The sequence below is a fragment of the Embiotoca jacksoni genome, unplaced genomic scaffold (genome assembly GCF_022577435.1).
Source record: "Embiotoca jacksoni isolate LCO1_2020_lvr unplaced genomic scaffold, fEmbJac1.0.p SCAF_61, whole genome shotgun sequence".
NCBI classification, from domain to species: Eukaryota; Metazoa; Chordata; class Actinopteri; family Embiotocidae; genus Embiotoca; species Embiotoca jacksoni.
In genome coordinates, this window is record NW_027185416.1 from 510,850 (window position 1) to 536,657 (window position 25,808).

The following is a 25,808-nucleotide window of genomic DNA, read 5'->3' on the forward strand; positions in this document are numbered from 1 at the left end:
AAAGAATACATGTAATTGAATTATTACCCAGAGTAACGCATGTCAAAATTTATGCTCGTGCACTCTTCTTTCTTCCTCGCTCCACCAGTGCCGCTGAAAATGTAACTATTTACATTTATAGCTGAAGCAATGAATTGATTGGTTGATTGACAGAAAAGAAACTGATTGATATTGAGTTGTGTAATTGATATGGTCCATTTATCAGTGATTGATCAATGGAAAAAAAGAACTGCTGGTTGCAGCCCGAGTTGTGTTCTCATTGTGTTCCAGCTTCATTGTGCAGAAATACTCCTGGTTTTTGGAACAAACCTGGGAAATGTATGAATTTAAAAAAGTTGTGTTCAAAACTTAAACAGGTGTTTCTGTGCTCACAGGAGGAGAACATCAGACTTCATTACAGTTGAACTCTTGCTGTACTTTGTCAGAAGAAGCTGTATGAAAATGAAATAATTAAATTAAGAAGCTCCAATAATTCCCTAAAGGAAACATTTGAATATCTTCACGACCCGTCCGCCTGCCTGTAAATGTACGTACACGCAGATGAACAGTGCGCTGTCGGTCTGGCTGCAGAAAATCACAGATCGGTGGATGTTTTTCATCAAAGCTATAATGTCCCACACATGAGGCGGTGTTTTTGCTTTCTTTGCTGTGGACGTGTTTGTGTGTGCACACGTTTTTTTTTTCTCCCTCCCTCCCTCCCTCCCTGTTGGTGCTGGGGTGTTTGGCAGGATAAATATAGCTGCGTTGGTGTAAAGCTGTTTTCTCCTCAGCTTTTGTAGCTTTAATCAAAAGCAATCTGGAGGAGGGAGAAATGGAAGGGAAAGTGGGGGTGAGAGAGGGAGAGACATGGTAAGAGGAAGAGATGGAGGGGGGGAGTGATGCCAGAATGTTTTTATTTTAGCTCTCTTTAAAGAGTCATTGGGGAGTATTCAGGAGTAATGAGAACCCTGGTGGCTGGAGGAGTGGGACCAACTCTATCACCCCCCCGCCCCCCGGCATCCTCTCGCTGTCTTTTTATTTCCCGCCCAACCTCACTTCCTCCGTCAGCCTCCTCTTCCTCATTGTGGCTCTCATGTCAGCACAGGACTGGTTGCGGCTGCGTTAATACTGCAGGCCTTCACGCCTCAGTCGATCTTTTCATTCCAGGATGTGGCCTTATCCATGATGTCGACGACTCACGTGATCGAACACTTTCCTTTTGTTTTTAACACTTTTCAGACACTATGTTTGAAAGCTGTCAGAATCTGACCGTTTGGTACAACGCAATGTTTGATTCGACTGACAGTGACGTAACCCGTTGGTTTGTGAACGGCCTTATGAAGCCTGGAGTTCCTAATTTGGCCGGTGCCATCTTGCTAGAACTGAGCGGTTTGGGGTTGGTAGTGACCATATTTGGTCGAGGAAGAGAGCTGACTGATCTTATTGGAAACCTGGCGATACTACGCCCTGCCCACCGATATCCATAACCTGACAGCGCCACAGGCCTGTCAATCAAGCAGACACGTCCCCCCAAAACCCAGCTTTTTGAGGCTTATTTCCAAATTAATGACGGGATTATTTTCAGACAGACCATCAGAACACTAATCTGGAAGACTAAATTTAACAAATGACGTACAGAAAACTTGTGGATAAATCTTATTGGCTGAGCATTTTATGAGAGAACTTGAATGGTAGTCTATGGAGCTGGAGGCTTTTTGAACCCAACCTCTAGTGGCACTCGGTGGTATTACAGTTTAAGGCACTTCCTGCATGGGCCTAATTTTTCAGACCCAGAAGCTACGAACACTTTTATTTGCAGTCTATGGTTTGATTCAGTAGGAGACATTTGTTTGGTACTCCCTGTGATCCAAACAATAGTGTATTTATTGCATTATCCAAATGGAAATTCTAGTTCCACCCATAAAGTGGCCTGTCTTAAAGGTGTAACACTCTAGCAGGGTTAGTCTTGGGATTATTTTGACCTACACTACATGTTTTAATCAGCCTTTCTCCATTAAGTAGGTACGACTTCTCTGCTCACACTGTACAGTTGAATCTGCCAAGATGATATAAAAAGATAGAACTTTATTCATCCCAAAGGAAATTATCGTGCCACAGATTACTCCAAAGTTACCGCAACTATGAATGTAAAGTGTTAAAGGAATAAAATAGTGCCTAGTAGAAGAACAACAAAAATGTAAACTGAAATGAACATATAAATGTTATGTTTCATTTTTCATGATTTTGAAAAGTATTATTGACACTGGAATTGTTTCAGCTGTACTTCTTAAAGAAATGGGAGGAGTTATAAAGTTTCATTGGTAGAAAAGGCATCCTGTGGAGTTCAGTGGGGATTCTCGGTGGTTTCAGTCCACAGCTCAAGGCTCTCTGACAGGACTCCAGTGTGGGGTGCAGGGGATGAGAGGCATTGTTCATAATACTGAGTAGTTTCCTCAGCATCCTCCTCTCTGTCACCTCCACCATCGACTCCAGTACGACTCCGAGGACAGAACCCGCTTCCCTGATTCAGTTTATTAAGTCCATTAGCAGCGGCTGCCTTCACCCTGCTGCCCCAGCACACTACAGTCTGGAAGATGACACCGGCCACCTGCCGGGTGATAAAATATCTGCAGCACGATTCTGCAGACGTTAAAAGATGAGTCTACTAAACACATTCTGACCTTTCTTGTACAAAGACTGAATGTTTTTAGTCCAGTCTGTCTTCAACAGCAATTCAACAATTCCCATGTGAGCAGCTGGGGGGAAAAACTCCCCTTTAACAGGAAGAAAAATGCCAACAGAACAAGACACTAACCATCACATAATGACTGATTCTAATCAAGTTTACTCAAAGAAAAAGTTGGACCCACAACTTTGATGCTTTGCTTCACGCTCACTGCTCTCATTAGTGTTTGTTTTTTGGCTATTTTCTGTGAAAAAGCTTTAAAAGCAACACTGGACATGACTGTCTCACCAGCAAACAGACTCAGAGAGCAATTAGCTGGCGAACAAAGAGCAGCTTTCAGCAAACAAAGAGCCGCATATGGTCGTCCTCTCTGGAGTCGGTACAGGCCGTGCTAAAAGAGTGAACATCGGACATGCAGGGATGTGTTCATGACTTTTTTTTAGCAGTTCTCTTGTAGCAAAAATAATGAGTTATTTCACATTTAAATGTGTTTTCTGTTCCTCAATGTTCAAATCTAAAATGTATTTATTGGGTTTGATCAGAGTTGAGCTGCACAGCGTGAGGGCAGCGGTGAGGTTTACTGTCAATGTGTGCTTTAAATTACACTTCCTGCCAAAAGTTTATGTTTGTGATATGCTCATAGAGCTGAGTATGAAAAATGACAGCTTCGAATGCTGAGTTGAATGCACTCTTCGTTATTTGATTGTGACTTTCAAGGAGCCACATTCACCTGTCAGAAATCTGTCAAAATGTGTTTACATCCACCTTACATCCTGAAACGGTTATGTAATCCACTCCACTGTGTCTGACGTGTGTCATGTATGGAGAGAAGAAAATGTGAGTTTGGCCTGTCGGCTGTAGTGTGTGAACACAGCCAACGTATAGTCGGCGTGCATATGTGTGATGGGACAAATAGAAAGAAAGAAGATGGGAGATAGGATTTTGGCAGCGAGCGGAGGATCCTTTCGTTATCCAGTTGGCTTTGTGTTCCTCATTCGGAGGCCAAAAGCAGCCCACAGTGGAAGCCAAGCTGCTCCCTGGTAGAACTGCTGTGATGCTGATCTTAAAAAGCTTCCGTAAAATCCTTTTTCTCGACGACTCATTGGCAGCAGTGCAGCTCTTTAGGAAGTGCATTGTTCTACTTCCTGTTTGACAGTCACAGCGATTAAAGCCGGTCCTCGGATTGGTGGCTGGAAAAAGTGGTTGGCTGAGAGGGTTTTCACTGGCTGCAGTGAAGGACAGTAACTTCCTGTTTGACATATTATCGTGATAGTGATGTCAGGAGCATTCAATTCTCCACTTCATTGAGAGATTATGTAAATCTATGACATATGTTATCTGATCTGTTTGTAGAGAACCTTCATAATAGCAGCTGTAACATTTAGAGTCCAGACATGCTATATGGCTGTGGTTGTAATCCCTCCCCGTGCTCCTTCTTTCCCAGGTGATCTGGGTGTGTAATAACTGCCGGAAGCAGCAGGATATCCTGACCAAGCCAGGAGACTGGTTCGGGAAGCCCGCCGGCCTCGGTTCAGCCGTCAGCGAGCCGTCTGTGTGCCAAACGCTCGGGGATAAGAAGCTGCGATCTCGCTCCCAAGCACCCCCGGGCTCCACCACTTCAATCCAAGACCCCAGCAGACCGGGCGCACCGGGGACCACACCTGGCACAGATGCACGGTCGCTCAGTGAACCACCACGAGACACGTAAGATGAAGAGACGTTGTAGAGCTTCCACAGATGTAGATGAAGGCCAATAAGAGACATGTTTTAAACCTTGTTGTACCAGTTCAACAGTTTGATGAAAACCTTTCTGAACTTCTGAAGACATGTCAAGATTCTTTGCACTTACAGGTCTTTGCTGTGTTGTGATAAAACACCAATTAGTGATGGGCATCAAGAAATCAAAGCTCAGCAGACCGGACTTGATGATTCACAGCAATATTTATTTATTCATCAATTGAAGAGAGACAGCGGTGAAAAGTGTAAAGGTGTCTAGTCAATCCATCTCTGAGTTCCTATCTTCCCAGGTCCAATTAATACTGTACCTTAGAATGTTTCCAGGTAAGGAGAGGCGCCTCATCCCTGAAACTTGGTTAACTTTGGAACACAAGACTGCCTCCGTCTACGGCTGGAACAGAGTTCAGGAGTCCCCTCATGAGTTTGGGGATCCAGATGAGACATAGAGACTGAGTGATGAATGAAAATGAAAACGTCTCTGAAACTTTGCTGGCGTGACAACACAGTTCTTCCAAAGAGTATTCCCTCATTTCGTCTCTTCGTGATGCTGCTAGAGAGCGTCGTCTGCAGATGTGGATGTGCTCTTTTCATTCCGGCATTTATTATGGTTTTATTTAAACATGAAATGTGTGAGGCAAAGCTCGGAGAGTTGAATCTTAAATATTAAAAGGAAGAAGAATATTTTCTGTGATGGCTTTTGAAACCAAATTTATTAAAGACGCCTTAATTAATGACCATGAATTAGTGAAAGAGATATTTACTTCCTCGTCTCAGTGAATCATCCAAACATTTGACTCATGAGGTTCATTATTTATGAGACAGCAAACTTTAGTTGATTATTTTGCCCCTAAAAATCATCTTTCTCTGATCTGACACGCCTTTTTTTTTTCTTTTCTTTTTTTTAAGCAATGATAATGAAGTGATATTACTTGGTAACATGATGTGCATTTATTCTTCGTCTGTAGAGTTTCACCCTGTAGCCTTTATGGTCATCTGACAGCATGCAGTTATGGAGTGTTCTGTAGAGACCAACATTTAGATTGTGAGGTGCACGTCTTAGAAGAGCTCAACACTCCTGAAACTAAATCTGAACAATCTGCACGAGCAGGTCTGTTTCCTCTGCAGAGAAGTGTTTTTTCCTTGGCTACTACTTAGCAAATTGGATGTTAAAATCACATTCTGTCAAGGTGAAAACTAACCTGGCTCCCAAAGGGAATAGGAGATGATATTCTGACTGTTTTATTTATGACCAAAACACTGTTATGATTAGTTTGGGCACTAAGTGCAACCCCTTCAAACCCCTGTGCCTTTATCCACTATTAAACTTTAGCCCATGTGCTTAGACCATTAAAATATCATTTTATGGCTGGTGGAAGCTAAACGGATATGATTCACATTACAGTAACCTGTATAACATGAGAATAAGCCAGACTGACTTTGTGAACTTCTTACTGAACAATTCTCCAGGCTTATAAATACCTAATCTGTCAACAACACTCACCTGTATTATGTTCTTTCCTCCGCTGTCCCCTGATCGATTTCTCCCCAGGAGAAATGGACGGGGAGGTGGAGCAGGTCGGCGGCAAGGCCAGCCCAGACTGCAGACTCAGGTCTCCATGGACCGCGACCTCCGGGGGGAGTCCAGGGAGCGAAGGGGAAGCCGGCGGCTGTCAAAGGGACGCTCTCTGGAACATGATCCCGTGGGAAGTGGCGGAGTAAGACGGACAGAGGAGGGTGGTTACCACCACATGGACCATAGCGGTGCCCCCCCTCGACAAGCAGGGCTGGTCCCTCCTGGAGGTAGGGGCCACCCTGTGCAGGGAGGAGAGGTCGGGGATGGCACTCGGCCGGGACAGAGGACGGCGGGCGGGGTAGGCGGGCCACACGAACACACTCTGTCGCAGCAAGTTCCTCCCCCTGAACTCAGAGAGCCTTCCAGTTTGGGGCCCGGCTCAGCACCCGGCCAGTCACCCGTAGTGAGAAGGACCAAACGGGAGAAGGCTGAGAGCATGCTGCGCAATGATTCTCTCAGCTCCGACCAATCGGAATCTCTGCGTCCGCCCCCGCCGCGGCCCTACAAATCGAAACGTGGATTGGGGGCCGGAGGGAAGAGGCAAACCAGCGTCAGCAGTTCGGAGGAGGAGGGAGGGACCACACCTGAGTACAGCAGCTGTGAGGATGCTGAGATCGAAAGTGTCAGCGAGAGAGGTGAGAAAATATCAATCCTCACCTTCTGCTCATGAAAGAGAGAGTATAGAAAGTATTGACACCTGTCTGTTCATTCTTTTGTTTATCCATTCTTCACGAGATATCCGAGGTAGTTTTTATTTGACCAATTTTTAAGCCTCGTCTGTATGGCACTTCATTACACTGCTCACAGGCCACTGAAAATATTAATGCCTACTTATATCTTTCAAGTCACATGTTCAAATGAGTGCTCTAAAAACCTGCCATAGTATGATCATTTCCACCCACATTTTTTGAGGAGTCTAAAAATTTTTCAAGTTTCATCTCCATACTGAACAAGCAAACAGCCACGTATCACCAGCCCTTCACATTGTCAGCACCCAGCACTTAAAGCAGTCAGGAAGTAGACATAACACACTATTCAGCCTCTTTTTTTTTGTTAAATACAAATTTACAAATGAACAAAAAACAATAACTAAACTGACAAAAACGTAACATTATTGACATAAATTTATATTAAAATCCGGCTTCTCAAAGAAAAACTTTCCAAAATGTGTGTTTATAGATATATATATATCTCATCATCAACTACAGGTTTTTTTTTTCAGCTTTGGGGAGCTCTTCCATTTCCTTTGTGAAATGCATTGTGGGAAAACAGGTTTCACCAACTCCAATATGAAGCAGTCTTTTTCAGTGTGAATACTCACCACACTGAGAACCTGCCGAGAATTAGTAGGCTACATTGGTCATATTTGGGAAACGGCTTTGAATGGACGTTCATTGGCGACACATCACACATGAAAGAAAATAATAAACTGTCGGGAGATTTCCTTCAGGTGGAAGCATTCAGGTACCATGCATTTCGTCATGATGGACAACGAAATATGAAATGAAATGGGTGCACAGGAACCAAGTAAATACATAGCTGTTTCTGGACGTAACTAGTTCAATGAGTATGAGCGTATTTTGTTTCTTTCATCGGGGGTAGGAGGTCCCGTTGGGCGTTGGCCTGCCCCCCCATGACATGGTAGTGGAAACACCGAGATGTCACTGTAGAAGAATTGGCACAAGATACAATGATTATGAAATATGCAGGCGGGGTGCTTCTGGCATGTCTGTGTTACTTTATATCTGTGGTAATGCTTCCAAGTTACAAAGATAAGGCACCCAAACATTTAAAGTGCCTGTTGCCCAGATAGTGAACCCTGGAGGACATCGTGTTAATGCTGATTAAGTTTTATTTCGTTACAGTTCTCCAGGAGCACAGTGGACAGTGCACCATGTAAATGAGTCTGATTAGCCCATTAGCATTAAGTATATAAAAAAAATTCCACACTCATCACTATCAAAGAATTTACAGTAATTTATTCCACATTTAACACCATATGCGTGTTTAATTAATGTCACCTGTAAGGCATGGGACATTTCCACTGTGTGTGTGTGCTTTGTATGTGTGTGTGTGTGTGTGTGTGTGTGTGTGTGTGTGTGTGTGTGTGTGTGTGTGTGTGTGTGTGTGTGTGTGTGTGAGATTTTGAACACTCCCACTCCAACAGTACACTATGGGATGTGAATGTAAGAAGTGGGGAGAGCTGTTCCGTCTCAGTGCGTCGTCTTCATTCACACTGTGAATCTGGAGACGTCTCCCTGCTTTAACTCCGTGTGTTCACTCATCACAACAGGTAAGACTTCTCTGAGCACTTTGAGGAAATACGCCGTGTTTCTATACAGCTACGTTGAGCGTGTTACACACCAAACTTACTTGAGAGCACCAGGATCTTATCAGCGCTCTAAGTGGAGCATTTGATATGCGTCTTTCTGGTTGTGTTAGCAGAGATGCTGCACGTCCTGCCACGCTCTCTGTAGCCAGCAGTCTGAATGTCAAAGTGAGCAGCTATATGCAGTAAACCGCCTCGCATATTAACAACTGTGTGCCCGTGTGTGTATCTGAGTGTTTTCCTGCATGTCATATTGTATTTTTTTTCAGCTGGAGCCCAGGGGTGTGTGTGTGTGTGTGTGTGTGTGTGTGTGTGTGTGTGTGTGTGTGTGTGTGTGTGTGTGTGTGTGTGTGTGTGTGTGTGTTGGGGAGGGGGGAGGTCCCACACTGAACGTACATGTGTATTGCATGTTGGTGTGTGTGCGATGGGACAGCTTGACCCCAGTTGCTCTCAGGGTTGACCTCATGTGGCTTCACACATCCGACTATGTCCCTGAGCCTGAGGACAGACAACTGTTTGCACTCTAACCTTGTCATGTCCAAGCTGGGTTATGTCACTTTACTACCAACCATTCCAAGGCTCTCAGGGTTACTGCTATGTATCCAAATGTGGTATAAATAAATGGGCGCAGCTCGAGGAGATGTGAGCTTTCACTCTTCTTTAATTCTAAAGGAGGCAGCAGCTCGTAACCACCGGTCCGATCTTCTTGCAACTAATAATAACGCTGCACACAAAAAAAAAAACGTTTACATTGAATAAGCCTTGTGGCTGTAGGTGACAGTATTATTGAAACAAGATATGGTGTCTTTGGTCATCGTAATATTAAGATTGTAGTAAACACAATGTTTTCCTGCAGGATGATAATGAAAAACAAATATATTGTGTTGCATTAGTTGAGTCTGTAAAACCTTAGAAAGAGGGAATGCTCTGTAAAGTTTTACAAAGTACAAGTAAATTAGTAGTTTAGTAACTTTTGTGTGACTGCTTGTATTTTGTTCTTTGTCCCAGTCAGAAGAGGTCTGAAAGAATCATAATGTTTTCATCAAAGTTCATTGCAAATGTGACACATTCAGACTTATTATGGAACTGAAATGAGTTGTTCTTGAATCTTGAGAAACTGTGTGAAGTGCTCCCCTGACCACAGTGGATCTGATGAGGGATTGTCGGTTTGTTGGTGTCAACTTGTCTTTGCTAGTTTCAGACTGACACAGTGGTCATTTTCCCATCTAGCACCCAGGTTGTTGAAATATCAAATCTACTCGACCCCAGGTTTTGTCATTGAATAGGCCAGCGGGACGGATTGCTGCAGATTTTAGGCTACAGTCACATACCTTTTTATGAAAGCATGATAACATAACATGACATGGTACACATAGTAAACCTGCAAAAACAAAAGCATGTTAAAATTGTTATTGTGCCTTTGTTAGCATGCAGAGGAGCCACGAGGCCTGCAGACGTTTAGTCTTGTTGAATTTTACTTCCCAAGAACGTTTGTTGAGGGTTACAGATTTTATTCATTTTACTTTTATGACAAATGGATGACTATTTAACTTTTTGTACACTCAATAATGATATGTGTATGAAAACAGTTTAAATGACTTCTCAAAAAGGTTTTTATTTTACTTTTTAATGATTGCTGATTCAAAGTCGTTGTTCGCTCCTCTTGTTATTTTCCACAACATGACAGTTCATGTTCTTTAACATAATCACTGCAGAATCACCCTGATCGTAGAAAACAAGCACATTGGATCTGAGCGTCACCTTCACAACACCCATAAAGTGTGATGTGTTCTTTGTTAAGTTCTTTGGTGCTTTCTTTGGATGAGAGGGTGCCTGCAGCACCAGCCTACATCCGGACCGGGCACTGTGACATCCATCAAGTGGAGGTTTAGGATGAGAGCGTTCTGTCTGACCAGGTTTTAAACACAACTTTGTAGCAACGACACACTGCTTCCTTTTTTAGCTTGAGACTGAGACCGGTGCAGCTCTGAGATGGTATTCCTGGCAGCTGAGATGTGTGCAGGCATGTAAATCATTGTTAGATCGGGGCTGGAAAACACACACGCACACACACACACACACACACACACACACACACACACACACACACACACACACACACACACACACACACAAATATGCAGTCAGTCACAGTACAGTAGATCCTATTATAATCTGTGTAAGTATCCTCCCACATACAAACAGACACTCATCAACTCATCCTTTGACAGGAAGGAAGGAAGGAAGGAAGGAAGGAAAGCAAGAAAGAAAGAAAGAAAGCAAGAAAGAAAGAAAGAAAGAAGGGACGGAGGAAAATGCATGTGAACCCTGGTGAACAACTTCCACTATTTCACTCCTTATCCAAACCTTTTCTGGCATGTTAACCTTTTAGCACCCAAATTCTTCAGCAATTACAAGACATGTTTAATTTATCATCTTCCATAGATTGTCTATTTTTCATTGATAATCCTCTTCTGATTATATGTCATATTTTATGTTAAAAGCCAATAAGGATCCCCTCTGTGACCCCACACCTCCCCCCTCTGGTAATGTGCTAGCGGGCTCCACAGACCGAAATCAAAACTGAAGGTTGCAGGCAAAAAGTCCTTCAACAGTCGTAGACATAGAAAAACAATAAAAAACGGCGGCCGTGTACTGTGGTGGAGAACTAGTTAGTCCCATTGTTACAAGTAATTTACATGCCTCAGTAAACATGTACAATCTGATTTTGTTGTAGCATAACTGTGTCTGGTCACTTGGCAGAGATACTTGTTTGTATTTTATAACAGAATATTTTCACTTTTGATGTTACGAGAGGAAAGTCTGACCGTGTAGTTGGTGTTGGCTGAGGTTACACAAGTGCAATGAAGTCGTGAGCAAATGCTACACGGGGATGTGGAATTATGAATGAGGCTTTTTACAAGATTTTAATTCCTAACCTCAGAAATACGTTAGCGTTAGAAATACCATACATGTATCTATTAAATGTTAAGTATTAAATGACCTTTAATAGACTTTGGCTAAAGTGTCACATCCACGTTTACTGGATTTTGCCTGTATTTTGGTGTTACGTAACATCAAGCTGGATATCCTATTGTGTTCAAAACAAATTCTCAGTCATTACTCATTGTTTACAAGTGTTAAAATGGCAATTACACTAACTTGGATACATCATGAACGTGACATAATGCAAGGCTACATTTGGAGCTTCAGTCAGCACAGTCTCAACCATCCTGTTTTGGATTTTGAAAAGGTTACAGAGAAAAAAGAACCAACACTCCTGCAAAGGTAGGATAGATAATTCAGTTGTGGTTAGGGATGTAGTCGATGGTTAGTTTACATTCCTTTTTATACTGTTTAATTGGTTCAATATGGGTCATGTGATACTTTTATATATTGTCAAGAACATAAAGACAGCTCAAAAATGTATTACAGGAGGACTTATTTCACACCTTCTTTGTGTTAATATAATATGCATTAAACGTATTATATACAATCGTTTTTTTTAAAAAAGCCAGTGGCCCCTCATAGTGTCCTGACCCCACAGTGACTTTGATCGCTTTATCTTTTTCTCTCAGGTGCTTGTAAATGTAGAAACACCAGAACACACATGCGCCCATGTGGCCCACCCAACGCACAAAGTCACGTTCACGCCCGAGTTATGAAACTGAGAAGTGGGTTTGTCTATCGTCAGAGCGTTTGCTTTAAGATTACATAATGTCACTATAAGTTGTCACAACTCATTAACCTCATAGCCTCCTGGCTCCTAGGAACGCTTGGCTCTGTTTTACTCTGTGTCATAACAGTGTCGTTGAGGTCCTGCACACATTGCAGAACCGCCCCCCGGCCCATGTGTACAGAGGAGGCTGTGGGTTTTGGACTAAAGGGGGAGAAGCATTAAAAATAATCTGAGAGAAATAAAGAAAAATGGGATGTGTTTGTACACATTCATGTCCAGTATATCATAGCTTTATTATTTGAAGTGAAACTGTTACACTACCATTACATTACAATACCAAATTAGAAAAACATAGAAAAGAATGTGTTAAAAATTATCCTTACTCCAAGCCCATATTTGCTTTTTCTGGAGCTTTCAGCAGTGTATTACATGGTTTCCCTCTGCAGATGGAGGTCGCTAAGTAATCGTGGAAGCTCGGAGGCTGTCACTCGCAGCACTATTAGGGCTCTCAGCAAGCTTCTGCTGTTTATGAAGACCATGTGACACTGTTGAAAGCTTCAGCAAAGGCTTGTGAGTGGACCTTGAGTTAGGACTGCTGTTTCCAAGGCTCACAATCAAATCTCATGCCAACTGTAGAAATAGTTTACCAGACTTATTGAGTCTTTAAGGTCAATTTTTGGAATGTAGGGATTGAGTTACATTATATTTATATATGATATTGGCCGGCTGGTAAGCGTCTGGCTAATTAAAAGTCCCATCACTGATCTGGGGTCAGGTTTTATCTCATTTTTAATAGGCACACTGATTACACATGTTTCAATTAAAACAATCACAAAATAATCATTGTAAATATTGAAGCGGGGAATAAATAAATTGCGAGAACAAATATGAGACAGACATGTTCATAAATGGAAAAAGGAGAAAATGTCTTATTAGAGTTATAAAAACTTGTAAAACTAACATTTTCCATTTAATGTTTAAACAATTGTCATTGATTCAGAATTTAAAGACAAAGAAAGGAAGCTGCATTATGAATTACTTATTTTATTTACTTTTTTTTTAGACTGACTTTACATCGACTCACTGTTGTAAATGCAATTTCTCAATAACTTCTTGAGGGAATTTCTTCAAACTTAACTGAAATGTTCAAGTGGACTCGGATACATTGATTCTACATTGGGGTTCAAAGGTCAAGATCACTGTGACATCACATCTGTTTCATTCTTTTGAACGGGATATCTCAAGAATGCCTTTAAGGACTGCACTTAGACTCCAGAACAACTGAATAGATTTTGTGGGTCAAAGGTCACGGTGACCCTCACAAAACACATTTGTGGACTAATTGTGACAGCATCTTGCACAAATGTCTAATAGGACAAATAGATAAAGTGATGACATTATATATTCAAAAGATCAAATTGTTTTATAATGACCAATTTGCATTTCAACTTTTAGATTATGATATATAGCAGTTTTAAAATTGATTAGCTCATTAACTGTCCCTAAACACAATATAAGTCTATACTTGTTCCCTTGGCTCACTTATTGCTCTATACCCATCAGTAGTTTAATAAAATATGTATTTTATCTAACTCGATTGTATTGCTTGAAAATGACCATCATCACGAGGTCATAATTTACCAGCTTTTTTTCTTTAGCTTTACATCGCTGCATTGCCCCTGGAGTAAATCCACAACATCTAATCTATAAAGTATCTGGCAGGGATTTAAAGCATTTTGAAAGGCTTAGCCGTCCTCTGGTATCATGGCTGCCTCCGTGGACTACTTTTTAGGCTGAGTCCTGCTGCTGCGGTAATACATTTCTAATTCGAGCCCGGGCTTGAATATTCAATAAACTTAACCCTCTCGACTGTAAACAAACACTCTCTGAAGAGCTCCCAAATTTGGCTGCGCTGTGTATGAGAGGACTCAGCCTGGTATGTGTTGTGTATACAGTGTCTGCTGTATCTGTGTGTGTGTGTGTGTGTGTGTGTGCGTGTGTGTGTGTGTGTGCGTGTGCGTGTGCGTGTGCATGTATGAAAGAGCTCATCATCCCTGCTGCTACACACAGTATCTGAGCTGGTCTCTTTTGTCTTGCAGGCGACTGGGAGTGCTACCCACATGACCCCACCGTGTGGCCTGTAAGTCACTGATTTTTATAGGTAATAGGCGTGTCGACATTTATGTGCATCTATAATATGTGTGGGTGCTGTCAGGTGCTCAGCTCTGTGTGATCACTTTCCAGTCGTTGCCTTCTCTACTTTTCTTGCATCCTTTGTTGTCTTTCTGCTCTCTTGTTCGAAAGTTCTGATGCACGTGCTCACTATCCATTTTTGTAATGCAATTTGTTCCAAAGAATCCAGGGATGTAAAACACATGACTTCTTTTGCAGCACATTCCCAGAAATGAGCCGCCAGACCTTTGGTGTTTACGGCATCAGCAAACATAAAGGCTTTTAGGAATTCACTGTTAATGTACTAATGTGTTATAACCATTGGTGTTCATGGGTAGCAAACAAAGCAATATTAGATATTTCATTATATTATGTTTTTTATTGTAGTATTATATTAATATAATGCGTCAATTATTTTAATCTATTTTCTTGCCTTTTTGTTTCTCATAAAAATACTGCAACCTTCAATCCAGTGTAATCTGAGGGAGAGAAGTTGCATCATTCAATTCAATCATTCAATTAATCTCAGCGTACCTACCTTATAAATTATTGAAATAATATTAAATGTTACCTTCTGACAGCAGATTGTTTATGTTCTATTCTCAATGCACACATGAATTTCATCCCATATCACAAAAACATGTGAACTCTGCTCTTCAGGAATACTTTGATTCACCCAATATGAGATGATCCAGAAGTGACCTACCGGTTCTTACGTGACCACAGTGACCTCTGCCGTCTCTGTAAATTCACTTGTACACATGGTTATGTGCAGTGATGTAATGTATTTCATTTCTAATCTTTGGATAATTCCAAATCTTCTACTTCCGTTTTGACTAATGGATGTTAGTTTGTGTGACTATACAAGTGTTACACCACAACTGTTGCTGAAGTAATCAGAAATACATTTATTTATTAATGGCACAGAATTTGAGGGAAACGTCTTTTAAAAAAAATTGGAAATATGAGGCTTTAAAGATTTTTTAAATTAGTAACCTTCCTTTGTGTTCATGCTTACATATATGTTGAATTGTGTGTACATTTGCATATATGTCTTTGTCCCTATGTCCATCTTTGCATCCTGTCTCCTACTGCAGCATCCTGATACCTGGCAGCCGTCCAAAGAGGGAGACCATCTGATCGGACGAATCACCCTCAGCAAGAGGAGCGCTGCCATGCCTAAAGAAGCCGGAGCTTTGCTGGGGTTAAAGGTCAGACATCACACAGACAGACAGACGAGTTACCCGTGTGTTGTTGGGGTTTTGACTATTTTTTTGGTGTCGTTTCCGTCTGTTGCGACGGGAGTTTCTGAACAACTCACCTTCCTCTGTCTGTTTCTCTTCAGGTGGTGGGAGGCAGAATAACTGAGTCAGGGAGATTAGGTGCCTTCATCACCAAAGTCAAGAAGGGAAGCCTGGCTGACGTTGTGGGACATCTCAGAGCAGGTACAGACTAAACTGTCACAGCAGTCCAGACGTTGCAACTCCTCTGCAAGGGCCATGATTATTCAAATATAAAACCTTTAAAAGCACGTCTTAAAAACTCCTGTTTCCTTCTCTTAAAAGCTCTTATTTCATATCATACTATTATAGCTATGTTGCATGTTAAATCTGAAAATAATTCACTTTTATAGTTTCATAGTTTCATATTTGTAATTAGCTCTTTGTCTCTATGATGATACTATGAAAAGTACAAGGCTGGCAATATTCTGTATGTTTTTAATATTCAACAGAACTGTTAAAAGCCACACTGCAGCACAGACACATGTTTCCTCATTGCTATGAACCCACGCTGTAGTTTATTTTGACGAAGTCGCATAAAAAACAATTGCGCTGCCTCAAATACTCTCTTCAACTCCAAATCAGCATTAAGCCGCCGCTGGAAATAGTCCCCTAAAAATACACTATTTCGGTCTGTTTGTTAAAAACTACAGTAACAAGCTATTTTAGAAAATTACTTACTTAAAAAAAAAAAAAACTTTATATTTTTGACCTGTTTTCAAAACTATGCTGCATTCAACTGAAACAAAGTGGATTTGGACTTTGTACGAAAGTATTTTTGGGGGAATTAATTGACAATGAAAAAAACTTAGGCCTCAAGCCCAATTAGGTTAAAGTCAGATTTGGTTGTTTTGCTTTTAACAGAAATTCAAGCAAATATTTTCATATGTATTGTACGTGGATGTCTGATTTCAGGAGATGAAGTTTTGCAGTGGAACGGGAAGCTGTTACCGGGGGCGACCATGAAGGAAGTTTACAACATCATCCTGGAGTCTCAAGCCGAGCCTCAGGTGGAGCTGGTGGTATCCAGGCCTATTGGGTAAGTCTGGACTGAAACACATCCGTCACTTTGTCAGCGCCACATGTGCGACCCTTCAGTCTTACCAGTCGGTCACTAGTCTATGTTTTGTGTTGAACTGGACCCTTGTTTAAGTTGGCAGTGTTGAATGATGCTCTGACTCAGAGTTGGCTGACCTCAGATCAGACAGGAGACTGGGACACATTTATATTACGACCGTGCAGCTACATTCAAAACATGAATAAGAGCCAGCCATTACCTGCTGCTGGGGTTTGCCAAGTTTTGGAACAGGAGATTTCCACTTTGTCTCATATGTCCCCTTTAAAAAAGCACTTCTATTTATTTGTAGGATGGCATAAAGTTAATTATTATCGACCAAATAAAATTGGGTCCATAAAAGGAAAGAAGCAGCTGTATCAGTTCTGTTTGGTTGATGCCTTGTGAAGATTTTGGAGGGTAGTATAGATGACCTGCTGTTTGATTTTTAATTATTATTGTACACTTTTGAGTCATCAATGTGTTTATGTCAGCCAGTAGTTATATGTTCTCTATAATGATGCTAGTCTATAAAGAAAACTAATTCAGGTGTTATTGATTGGAGCCTTTAAGTAATGGTCTGTAGTCTGCACTCTTGTGTTAATTGCATTCATTTGAATAAAGCAGATATATTTATATGAAGCACCTATGAGGTGAAGTGGGCTTTCGGCAAGGATTTCATCATTTCATACACACAGGCAACATCTGTGCAGATCAGCAGCCTCATAACTTCACTCTTTAATTTTGTTTGAATTGATCCATTTACAGCTCTCAGTTTTTCAATATCCCAAATTAATGCTGATAATTGAAATGTGTTTCGTTCATGCGAAAGGGTTTAAACAACTGTAGAATGCATTTGATTAATATCACGTCTGGAGGATAAACATACACTTATACACTTATCTGCTGAACTGTGATGTGACTTTAGAGAGTTTATTGAAATTAATCCATAGCCTTTAAGGAAAGTTCCCAGGAAATGATCAGGAAAATATGGCACCTTTAAAATAAAATGATCAGCATGTGTTCAAGAATTTAGATGTGAATTCCATTGTACATATTCATATACAGTATTAATACTAAGTTGTATAAATGTCTTTAGTTTTATCCAGTTGTCCATTGAAAGTAAAGACAGAAGACTGGAAAGCTGTGTAGAATCACAGTAATCTTCTCACATGCATTTTTACTGCTCAGGATATTCAAGTCCAAGTGACCTCATAGAATACTGAGTAACGAGGGTACAAGTTGTGCTTCAGTGTTTCAGAGAAATGATGTTGTTGTGCGAGTGATCAGGTCACTCCATTGCGTTTATCTTAGACATTCAGTATGTTCTAGTAAACTGCTCCATGTTGCAGCTGTCAGCTTTAACCTCATTTGCTCTTTGATGGAAAAAAAAGCTGAATGTATTAATTTCTCTCCAAAACACTCGCGAAGGGTGTATAGAAAATATCAGTAAGTAATCTGCCCATTTTATTAGGAACCCTTAATCCTCTCACGCTTCTGGAAACTCTTTTGGTTCTGCTGGCGCCATTTTGCATCCCTAAATGAACTGATCCGAATCCCTTTTAGTAGCGAAACCAATTGATGCAAATGTAGGCTTTTGTAAAAATAGAGGCATTATGTCCTCCCCATCTAAATTAAATAAAAGTTCACTGATGGGATTCAAAATGGCCAATGGGAAACATCCATCAATGAAGCAATGCTTTTGCAAGTTTTTAAGCTGTCTATGCAGCATCTGGTTAAGTCTAAGGGATCCCAAAGTAAAAAAAAAACCGGCACTTACAGTGTTCCTGTTACCTTAACTCAGATTGAAAGTTGGGACAATGGCATTCATAGTGCAAGCTTTATTTAATTTATTTCATCTACATGTTTTTCAATTTTTGGTTTTGGAATGGGCTCCAAGGCAACCAACGGTCCATGAAACACTTATCAGTTTAATGTTTGACTATAAAATCAAAAGTTTGAATATTACAAACATGAAATACATTGAAAAGCTTATTTGCTTTCTCTCCAAGACTGAAATAAGATGATGATCTCATCGTTTTATGTTCAGTACAGCGCTGGAGGCCATTAGCCTAGCTGCTACTCATGTTTCTGCTCGGTTAAGCTAACCAGGCTTCAGCATCCAGACTCCAGCTCTGTACTTAACGCACGGACGTGTGAGTTGTATCCATCTTCTCATTTAACTCTCAGAAAGAAAGTTAATACGTTTGAAGGAACATTGAATATCACTGTGTTGCCCCATGGGTTCCTAAACAAGTTTAAACACTGCCTCCTTATGTGCCACAACAGAAACCTCCACATATCAGTGGTGGGACTTCAAGTTTAACACGCTTCTGTTTTCTCCTTTTTAAAATGTGAATTTAAAACAACAAATTACGCTGATAAGTGTTCCACAGATTACCATGCTTACTTTATATTACATCGAGCTGGTGCAGTGCATTCTGGTGTTTCCCACGGGTGGTGGTGGACAAGAAAAGACAATGTGGTCAGAATTCAGCTATTGGTTTTCATATTTCCACTCCTGATTGGGCCAACGTAAACATCTGAATGAGTCTGGGAAACACTGCAGTCACGAGAAGAGCTCGGCTCTACACACACCTCCCCTTTTTGCTTCTCCATGTTTTCAACCTACACGATACATTAATCTGAACATCCAGATGACTTTTGATGACAGTGCTACTTTCTCTCATTGTAATAACTACTGTAAGAATATGCATGAGTGCCTGAGAGTTAGTTTTTCTTCTAACGTTGTTACATCACACTTCGATGCCAGTGTGAGAGTCACTAACGTGTCCTTGCTGTTTCTTTTTCAGTGATATCCCCAGAATCCCCGACACATCCCACCCTCCATTAGAATCTAGTAGGTATTTCCCCTGAGATGTTGGCACATCTCTGTATTTGTATATCTGTCTGTCTGTCTGTCTGTCTGATTATCTCACAATTAGGATTTGTTTTCTGTTATATAATTGGAAAAATTAACTTTGTATTCCTGCGTGTGGAATGTTCAGGTTCAAACAGTCCACTGAGATGCCAACCAGCAGTTGTACTTGTAGGATTTGGTCTTATCTTAACATAATATATGTGTTAAATGTGTGGAAAATAGAGATAACAAGGTTTGATTGTGTTCTGTGCACTTAACATTAATTAATTATACAAAAAAGGAATAGTTCAACATTTGGGAAGTTTGTTTCCTTCCAAGAAGAATATGATCTGTGAACTAAGCGCGGAGCTGGAGATGAAGAGTCAAACTCCTTCAAAAGTTTAAAAACTCACTGCCGACAAATCTAAAGATGACCAATAAACACGATGTTTAACCCACAAACACAAAAACTTTTCAGTTCTGGCTTCTTTTACTTCAGTCCAAGTAGCAGTATCCCACTTTAAGCATAGTTTAAACTTTAAACTTAGGCAACAGAATGGCAGTGTTTTAGAATTAAATTATTAATATTGTAACTTATCCACTGAAATGCATTGTCGTGTTCCTCTGCAATTTTAACAGCTTGAGGTGGAGACAGTTTTATGTGTATATGCAGTTATGTAGTTGAATGTAAAGCAACATGTAGTGTATGTAAAATCTTGAACTTGAACTCCAGCTGTCAGATGAATGTAGTAGAGGAAGATGATTTAAAAAGTAAAAATGTTGTCAGGTTTAACTTTAGTACAGTACTGGATTTCAGGTACTTAGTTACTTTACACTGCTGATGGTTTTAAGGGCAGCTACATGCTGGAACTGTCTTCATAGACACCTGCCAAACATGTATAAACTATTGTTTGGTACTAATTGAGATTTTGTCGTGATTATTAGTGAACGTTTGAAGCTCTGACCAAATCCATGGAGCTGTTTTATCCTGCTTCCTCTCTTATGTTTAACAAGGGGGATTTCCTAGTGGTATCCATAATCTCATCTAACTCTTGGAAAGAAAGACAAATAACATGTCATTTAAAATGTTGAATGCTTTCTTTAATTAAACTCATTGAAGTTGAAGTGAACTTTGCCATTGACAAAGTCCTCAAATATCAGGGACTGCTGTGTTACAGCTTTCAAATAAGGCACAAGGTTTAAGTCATATTTTACCAACCACACATTGTTCCTGTGTGGAAAGACATTGAGTTTGACTTCATTTTTCATGAAAGTGATGTCTGGTTTCCATGTAGGCCGTTACTTTAGATGATATTTGGTCATACAGCCGGTTATACGCTACACGTACAGTATGTATGTTTGAGGCTCCAGTGCAGCTCAACAAAAGCCTGCAGACTCAAAGTAGGACAGAAGCTCGGTAATTTGTCATCCTGACAGGTTAGCTGAGGGTTGCTCTGTGCTCTTTAGGTTTTCAGAGGAAAGGATCACTTAATATCAGAAATGACGTGCGTATGAACACTTGTTGGGATCTGGACTCAGACCAGGATATATTTTCACTTTCGCTCTCGTCTTGACTGGACTTTTTTTTGTCCCTTTGAAACACAGCTGGCCTTTCCTTCCCGGTGTTTCCAGTAGTTTCTTTTCTTGTGTCTTTTATAGCAGGTTCCAGTTCTTTTGAGTCCCAGAAGATGGAGAGACCATCCTTAAATGTCCTATCTCCCTCCAGTCCCGGGATGCTCCAAGATGCTCCACAGTTATTGCCAGGACAACTCTCAGTGAGTGTGCGCACTTTGACTGTGCCGGCCGCCTTTTCATTTGCTCAAATGAAGACGCAGCATCAGACTTGTTTGTGTGTGTTTCCCACCCAGGTGAAGCTGTGGTACGACAAAGTGGGTCACCAGCTAATAGTCAACGTGCAGCAGGCGGTGGAGCTTCCTCTTCGGCCCGACGGGCGTCCCAGGAGCCCCTACGTCAAGATGTACTTCCTCCCTGACCGCAGGTATGCCAAGCAGCCCCTCACAGAGAGTCCTGCTGGTAAAATAAATGAGCTATGTTGCACTAAAATAAAATTTGGGTGGTCAGAAACAGGCTCGCATAAATCAAAACCACAAAATAGCCATCAGGAACAAATTCAGTACATCTCCTGTAGCCGTGAATATGGGTCTGGCCTCCCTCCATAAAGAATCAGTTGTTCCATCGTACTTGGCGTAGATTTGGGGTTGATTATAATTTTAATTTTAACCACTGGCAAGGAAAATTGACTGTCTGTGTTGTTTAACACAGTGACAAAAGCAAACGAAGGACAAAAGCCGTGAAGAAGACCTGCGAGCCCAAGTGGAACCAGACGTTCGTCTACACTCACGTCCATCGCAGGGATTTCCGCAACCACATGCTGGAGCTGACGGTGTGGGATCAGCCCAGGTCACCAGAGGAGGACAGCATCTTTATGGGAGAGGTACCACACACACACACACAAAGTCAGGTTGTTTTACTTTACACCAGGCTGGTGGTGAGTGTGAAGCTGAATTCTGGTGTTCGCCTCGGTGGCAGATGATCAGCTGCATGTGGTGGTCATCAAAATTGCTTGTTATTCTTGCTTTCATTATTTTTATTTGGAAGTTACCATGTTACCAATATTAAAAAACATTGCAAATATTATCATTTAATATATCAAGTTAGTTTTTTTTTTATTGCAAATACCTTTGGATACATTTTGTGGTTTATTATTATGTTGCTACATCTCACGTTTTACCTTTAAAACTCTTCATCATGTGTGACGTGAAAATTCCCAATTTCTACCCAGTTGTGTCCCAGTCAGACAGACTGTAGGTTTCCTAAAACATCCGACACGTCACACATGAATGGCTCTGCACAGGCTGTAGGCCGAAGTGCTTTTAACACAGGACAGCAGAGGAGGAAGTTGAACCAGCATCTTGATAAATAAAAATGTACTTTGCTAGCATTTAGCATTGGAGCTGTGGGTGTTGAAGTAGTACAACTTAAACAGAAACAACATGTTCTACGCTGAGTTTCATCAACCTCTGTACTCCTCTATTTCCACAAGTTATTTTGTGGGTGAAGTATTTTGTAAAAGTTTGTAACCTGCCATGCTGTTATCTGGCGGTAAATTAACTATTTGAATCATCAGTGTTTAGGGAACAACTTTAATCCCAGCAGCTGTAGGGAGTTTTCATCATCGAAGATACTCTATTAAACCCTCTGTGTGCTTCCTGCCAGGCTCCAAACGTCAGAAAAAGAGTCAGCAAAGAACTGCTGAGCGTACAGAAGTGGAGTTTTTAGGAGCTAAAGAGAGAGATTATTTTTTTTAAGGAGCTGAAGACCAAGGCAGAGGAAATTATATTTTTCACTTACACAAACTCAACAACAAAATATTTGCTCCGTGCCTGGTTGGTGAATAAATTGTTTTTTGCTAAATTGACTTCATAACAGAAAATATTTTACTGTCCTCAAAAACTCAAATAGTTCCACTTAAACCCCTCCCAGAAAAAAAGAGTATTGCTTCAATACAAAGCTTGAAATACTTCTTTGCCAAAAAGTTTTACCGCTGGGTGCCAAAGAGCAGATATTTGAGCCGCACATGTAAACGCTCTCCTCACGTATTTCCACGTCAGTCAGCAGCATTTACTTACTGCTCGGCTTCTGACCGGAACAGATCCTGATCGAGCTGGAGACGGCCTTACTGGACGACAAGCCTCACTGGTACCCGCTCCAAACCCACGACGTCTCATCCATCCCGCTGCCCCGACCCTCCCCCTACCTGCCCCGACGACACGCACACACAGACGCCCCCGGCAAGAAACTGCAGCGTAAGTCTGCGGACGTCTCTGATTGTGTGTATCGATGTGCAGTCTCTGTCATATCCTCTGTGTGAGAGCGTGCATGCTTCACTGTAAAGGTGAGGAAAGCGTTTGTGAATGGTTTACTATCAATGAGCAAAGTTTAACATGTATGTCAATGTAAACGTCTGTTTTCACTGCTCCTCTCTAATGCTGCATTTGTGCCTGGATGTGTGCACGCGTATATGTGTGTGTGTGTTTGTGTTTGTGTTTGTGTGTGTGTGTGTGGTGTGTGGTGTACGTGTCCATCTCTGTGTGTGTGTGTGTGTGTGTGTGTGTGTGTGTGTGTGTGTGTGTGTGTGTGTGTGTGTGTGTGTGTGTGTGTGTGTGTGTGTCTATGAATGTTTAGGTTCTCAGCGTGTAACAGAGGCTGAATTTGATGAGGGTACAGCAGTAGTATCGAAAGGTGGGTGGGGACTGTTTCCTAGTATTACATGCAGTGTTTCTCACAGCTTGTATTTTTATTTGTTTGTTTTTTGGGGTTTCTTGGCAACCGGTGAAGTTTGGTATCTCTTTTCATTTTTGCCTAAGTGTATTGAATAATTTTGTGCTGAAATTTAGTCCATACATCACTGACAGAAAGCTGAAAAAAGGCTCAAATTTGGATGTGGAAATTATTTTCATTGTATTAAAATGTAGCTAGAAACTGTTTTTAGCAATGATTTTTAATATAAAGTCATCCACAGCTCTTTATATGACATCAAATCCTGAATCATATTAATGATCTATTGGTGTAAATTTGTCTGACTGTAATCAAAAACAAAATACTTGACACTGAGCTGAAATGCAAATCAACACTAAACAGAGATAACAATAGGTAGAAGAGAATATATAATATATCAGTGTATGGGAAACACTGTCATGTTGTAGACTATGTGTTGGCATTGGGCAGAAACCATCCAGGACCCAAGTATCAGCCAGGCGTTGTTCTACTTTGGAAAAATGGTGGGAGTCTCATTAGAAACAACACTTTGAAGTCAGGGAACTTCAGGGAATATCAGGGAATTTTAAAAACGTTTTTCCAGACAGGGAAAGTCAGGGAATTTGATCATTTTTGTGGGCTAAGTCCTAGAATATCAGGGAATTTTGTTTGCATGTTTCAATTTTAGTTGCCATTTATCAAAATGTAATATTTTCCATGTATATATCACTGACAGAAACTAAGAGTGTAGATTATCAGGTTGTGAGCTATGATTACCGTTAATGTTAGATAAAGTCTTTACCCCTGAAACCAGTATATAGACATGGATGTAATTCCTTTCAATATCGCCACAAACAGAGGGGCATGTGGCAGCCCGTTTTTAACACAAACGGTGCTATTTCTTGTCCGCTCAGCACAATGGCAGCAAGTTTTTCAGTTTATTATAAGTCATGGAATTTCAGCTTTTGAGAAAAGGCAGGCAATTTGACATTCGACTTCAAGTGGGAACCTTGGTTTAATATTAGCAAAGTAGAGACTTAAGTTCTGCCATGTATGTTGAAACACAGAGCTTTTTGTTTTGTGTGTGTATTACCACCGTGTACTCTAAATGTCTGTGTCTGGGTGTTGTCTGTATATGTTAGAGTTCGACTAGCATATAGACGTAGGCCGGAAATGAATCTCAATTAATTAATTTGTGTCTTCCAAGTGTGGAAGAAAAAAACCTACTTCTGTTTAATTATTGATTTTAATTTCCAGTGTTTCAACAGAAACTTTTTCCCAGAGTATTTTATGGTCTAAATGTGTTTTACCCTGACAAGTAAAATTTTGGTTTGTAAATCTAATCAAATTCCACATCAGTTCAAAAACTTCAATGTGGAATTTTAGTGATGCCTTCCAATTGGTTGTTTCTCAGACTTTTCTCCCGTTCAGATGTAAGTTAATGGCATTTTTTTGGATTCAGCTCACAGGCTCACCTTCTATCACAGACTATCTTATATATTAGTCGAACCCCACTGAGTGTCTGTGTTTACTGTTAATGAGCTCCTGAGTTAAATGGAGAGACAGACGGGGAGGATAAAAACAACACGTCACTTTGACCAACTCTTTGTTTAGTTTCTGTGCATGGTAGCAATACAAGGAAAACCTTGGTAGCGCTTTCGGAAGTAACACTAACTTCCTAACACTAACAAGCTTTGAGAGGCTTTTCTGTTGGAAACGAAGCCAACGACCTTGGGACCAGTACAACGACTTACACAGTCGCACAGATCGCTTCAAGGCTGATCAGTATTTATATTTTTATCTTCAGAGATACTTCTGCTACACCATCAAAGAATAAATGTTTTTTACTACGTTTAAAAAAGATGGAACACAATAATGAAACAATGGCTAGCTGCAGTTCTATTATTAGAGTCATCTTTAAATAGTTACTCAGATTTTTTTTCTTGCTGTTGGCATACATAATTTTGTGTTATCCTGTGCTCTATTTAAAGATTAGTAGGCTCTATACTATTACTTTAAGCTGCTATTGGTATTTTAAATGTACATGTTTTGAGGTAACAGACTATTAGTATGATTTTATATGTACATGGTTGTAGGTAGCCGTTTATTATCATAAGCATGCTTTCGCCGTGTACAATTTACTATTGCAGCTCGCCTTGGCTGTTATAACCATGTTTTTAT

The 25,808-nt window shown here is 40.7% G+C and overlaps 1 protein-coding gene across 12 annotated transcripts in view; it reads left to right on the forward strand.

Annotated features, from left to right (window-relative positions):
• Positions 1-25,808, forward strand: part of rims1a (regulating synaptic membrane exocytosis 1a) — a 109,265-nt gene that overhangs the window by 57,047 nt on the left and 26,410 nt on the right. For 8 of the 12 annotated variants that reach the window (XM_069174781.1, XM_069174784.1, XM_069174788.1 and 5 more), the window contains exons 5-17: positions 4,110-4,369; positions 5,952-6,610; positions 14,083-14,123; positions 15,253-15,366; positions 15,501-15,600; positions 16,351-16,474; positions 17,921-17,938; positions 19,303-19,349; positions 21,009-21,124; positions 21,218-21,348; positions 21,633-21,804; positions 23,023-23,176; positions 23,556-23,612. In XM_069174781.1, the coding sequence (XP_069030882.1) occupies positions 4,110-4,369; positions 5,952-6,610; positions 14,083-14,123; positions 15,253-15,366; positions 15,501-15,600; positions 16,351-16,474; positions 17,921-17,938; positions 19,303-19,349; positions 21,009-21,124; positions 21,218-21,348; positions 21,633-21,804; positions 23,023-23,176; positions 23,556-23,612 (1,993 nt within the window). The remainder of the gene's footprint in view (positions 1-4,109; positions 4,370-5,951; positions 6,611-14,082; positions 14,124-15,252; positions 15,367-15,500; positions 15,601-16,350; positions 16,475-17,920; positions 17,939-19,302; positions 19,350-21,008; positions 21,125-21,217; positions 21,349-21,632; positions 21,805-23,022; positions 23,177-23,555; positions 23,613-25,808) is intronic. The other 4 variants (XM_069174782.1, XM_069174783.1, XM_069174792.1 and 1 more) reach the window with 2 other exon arrangements.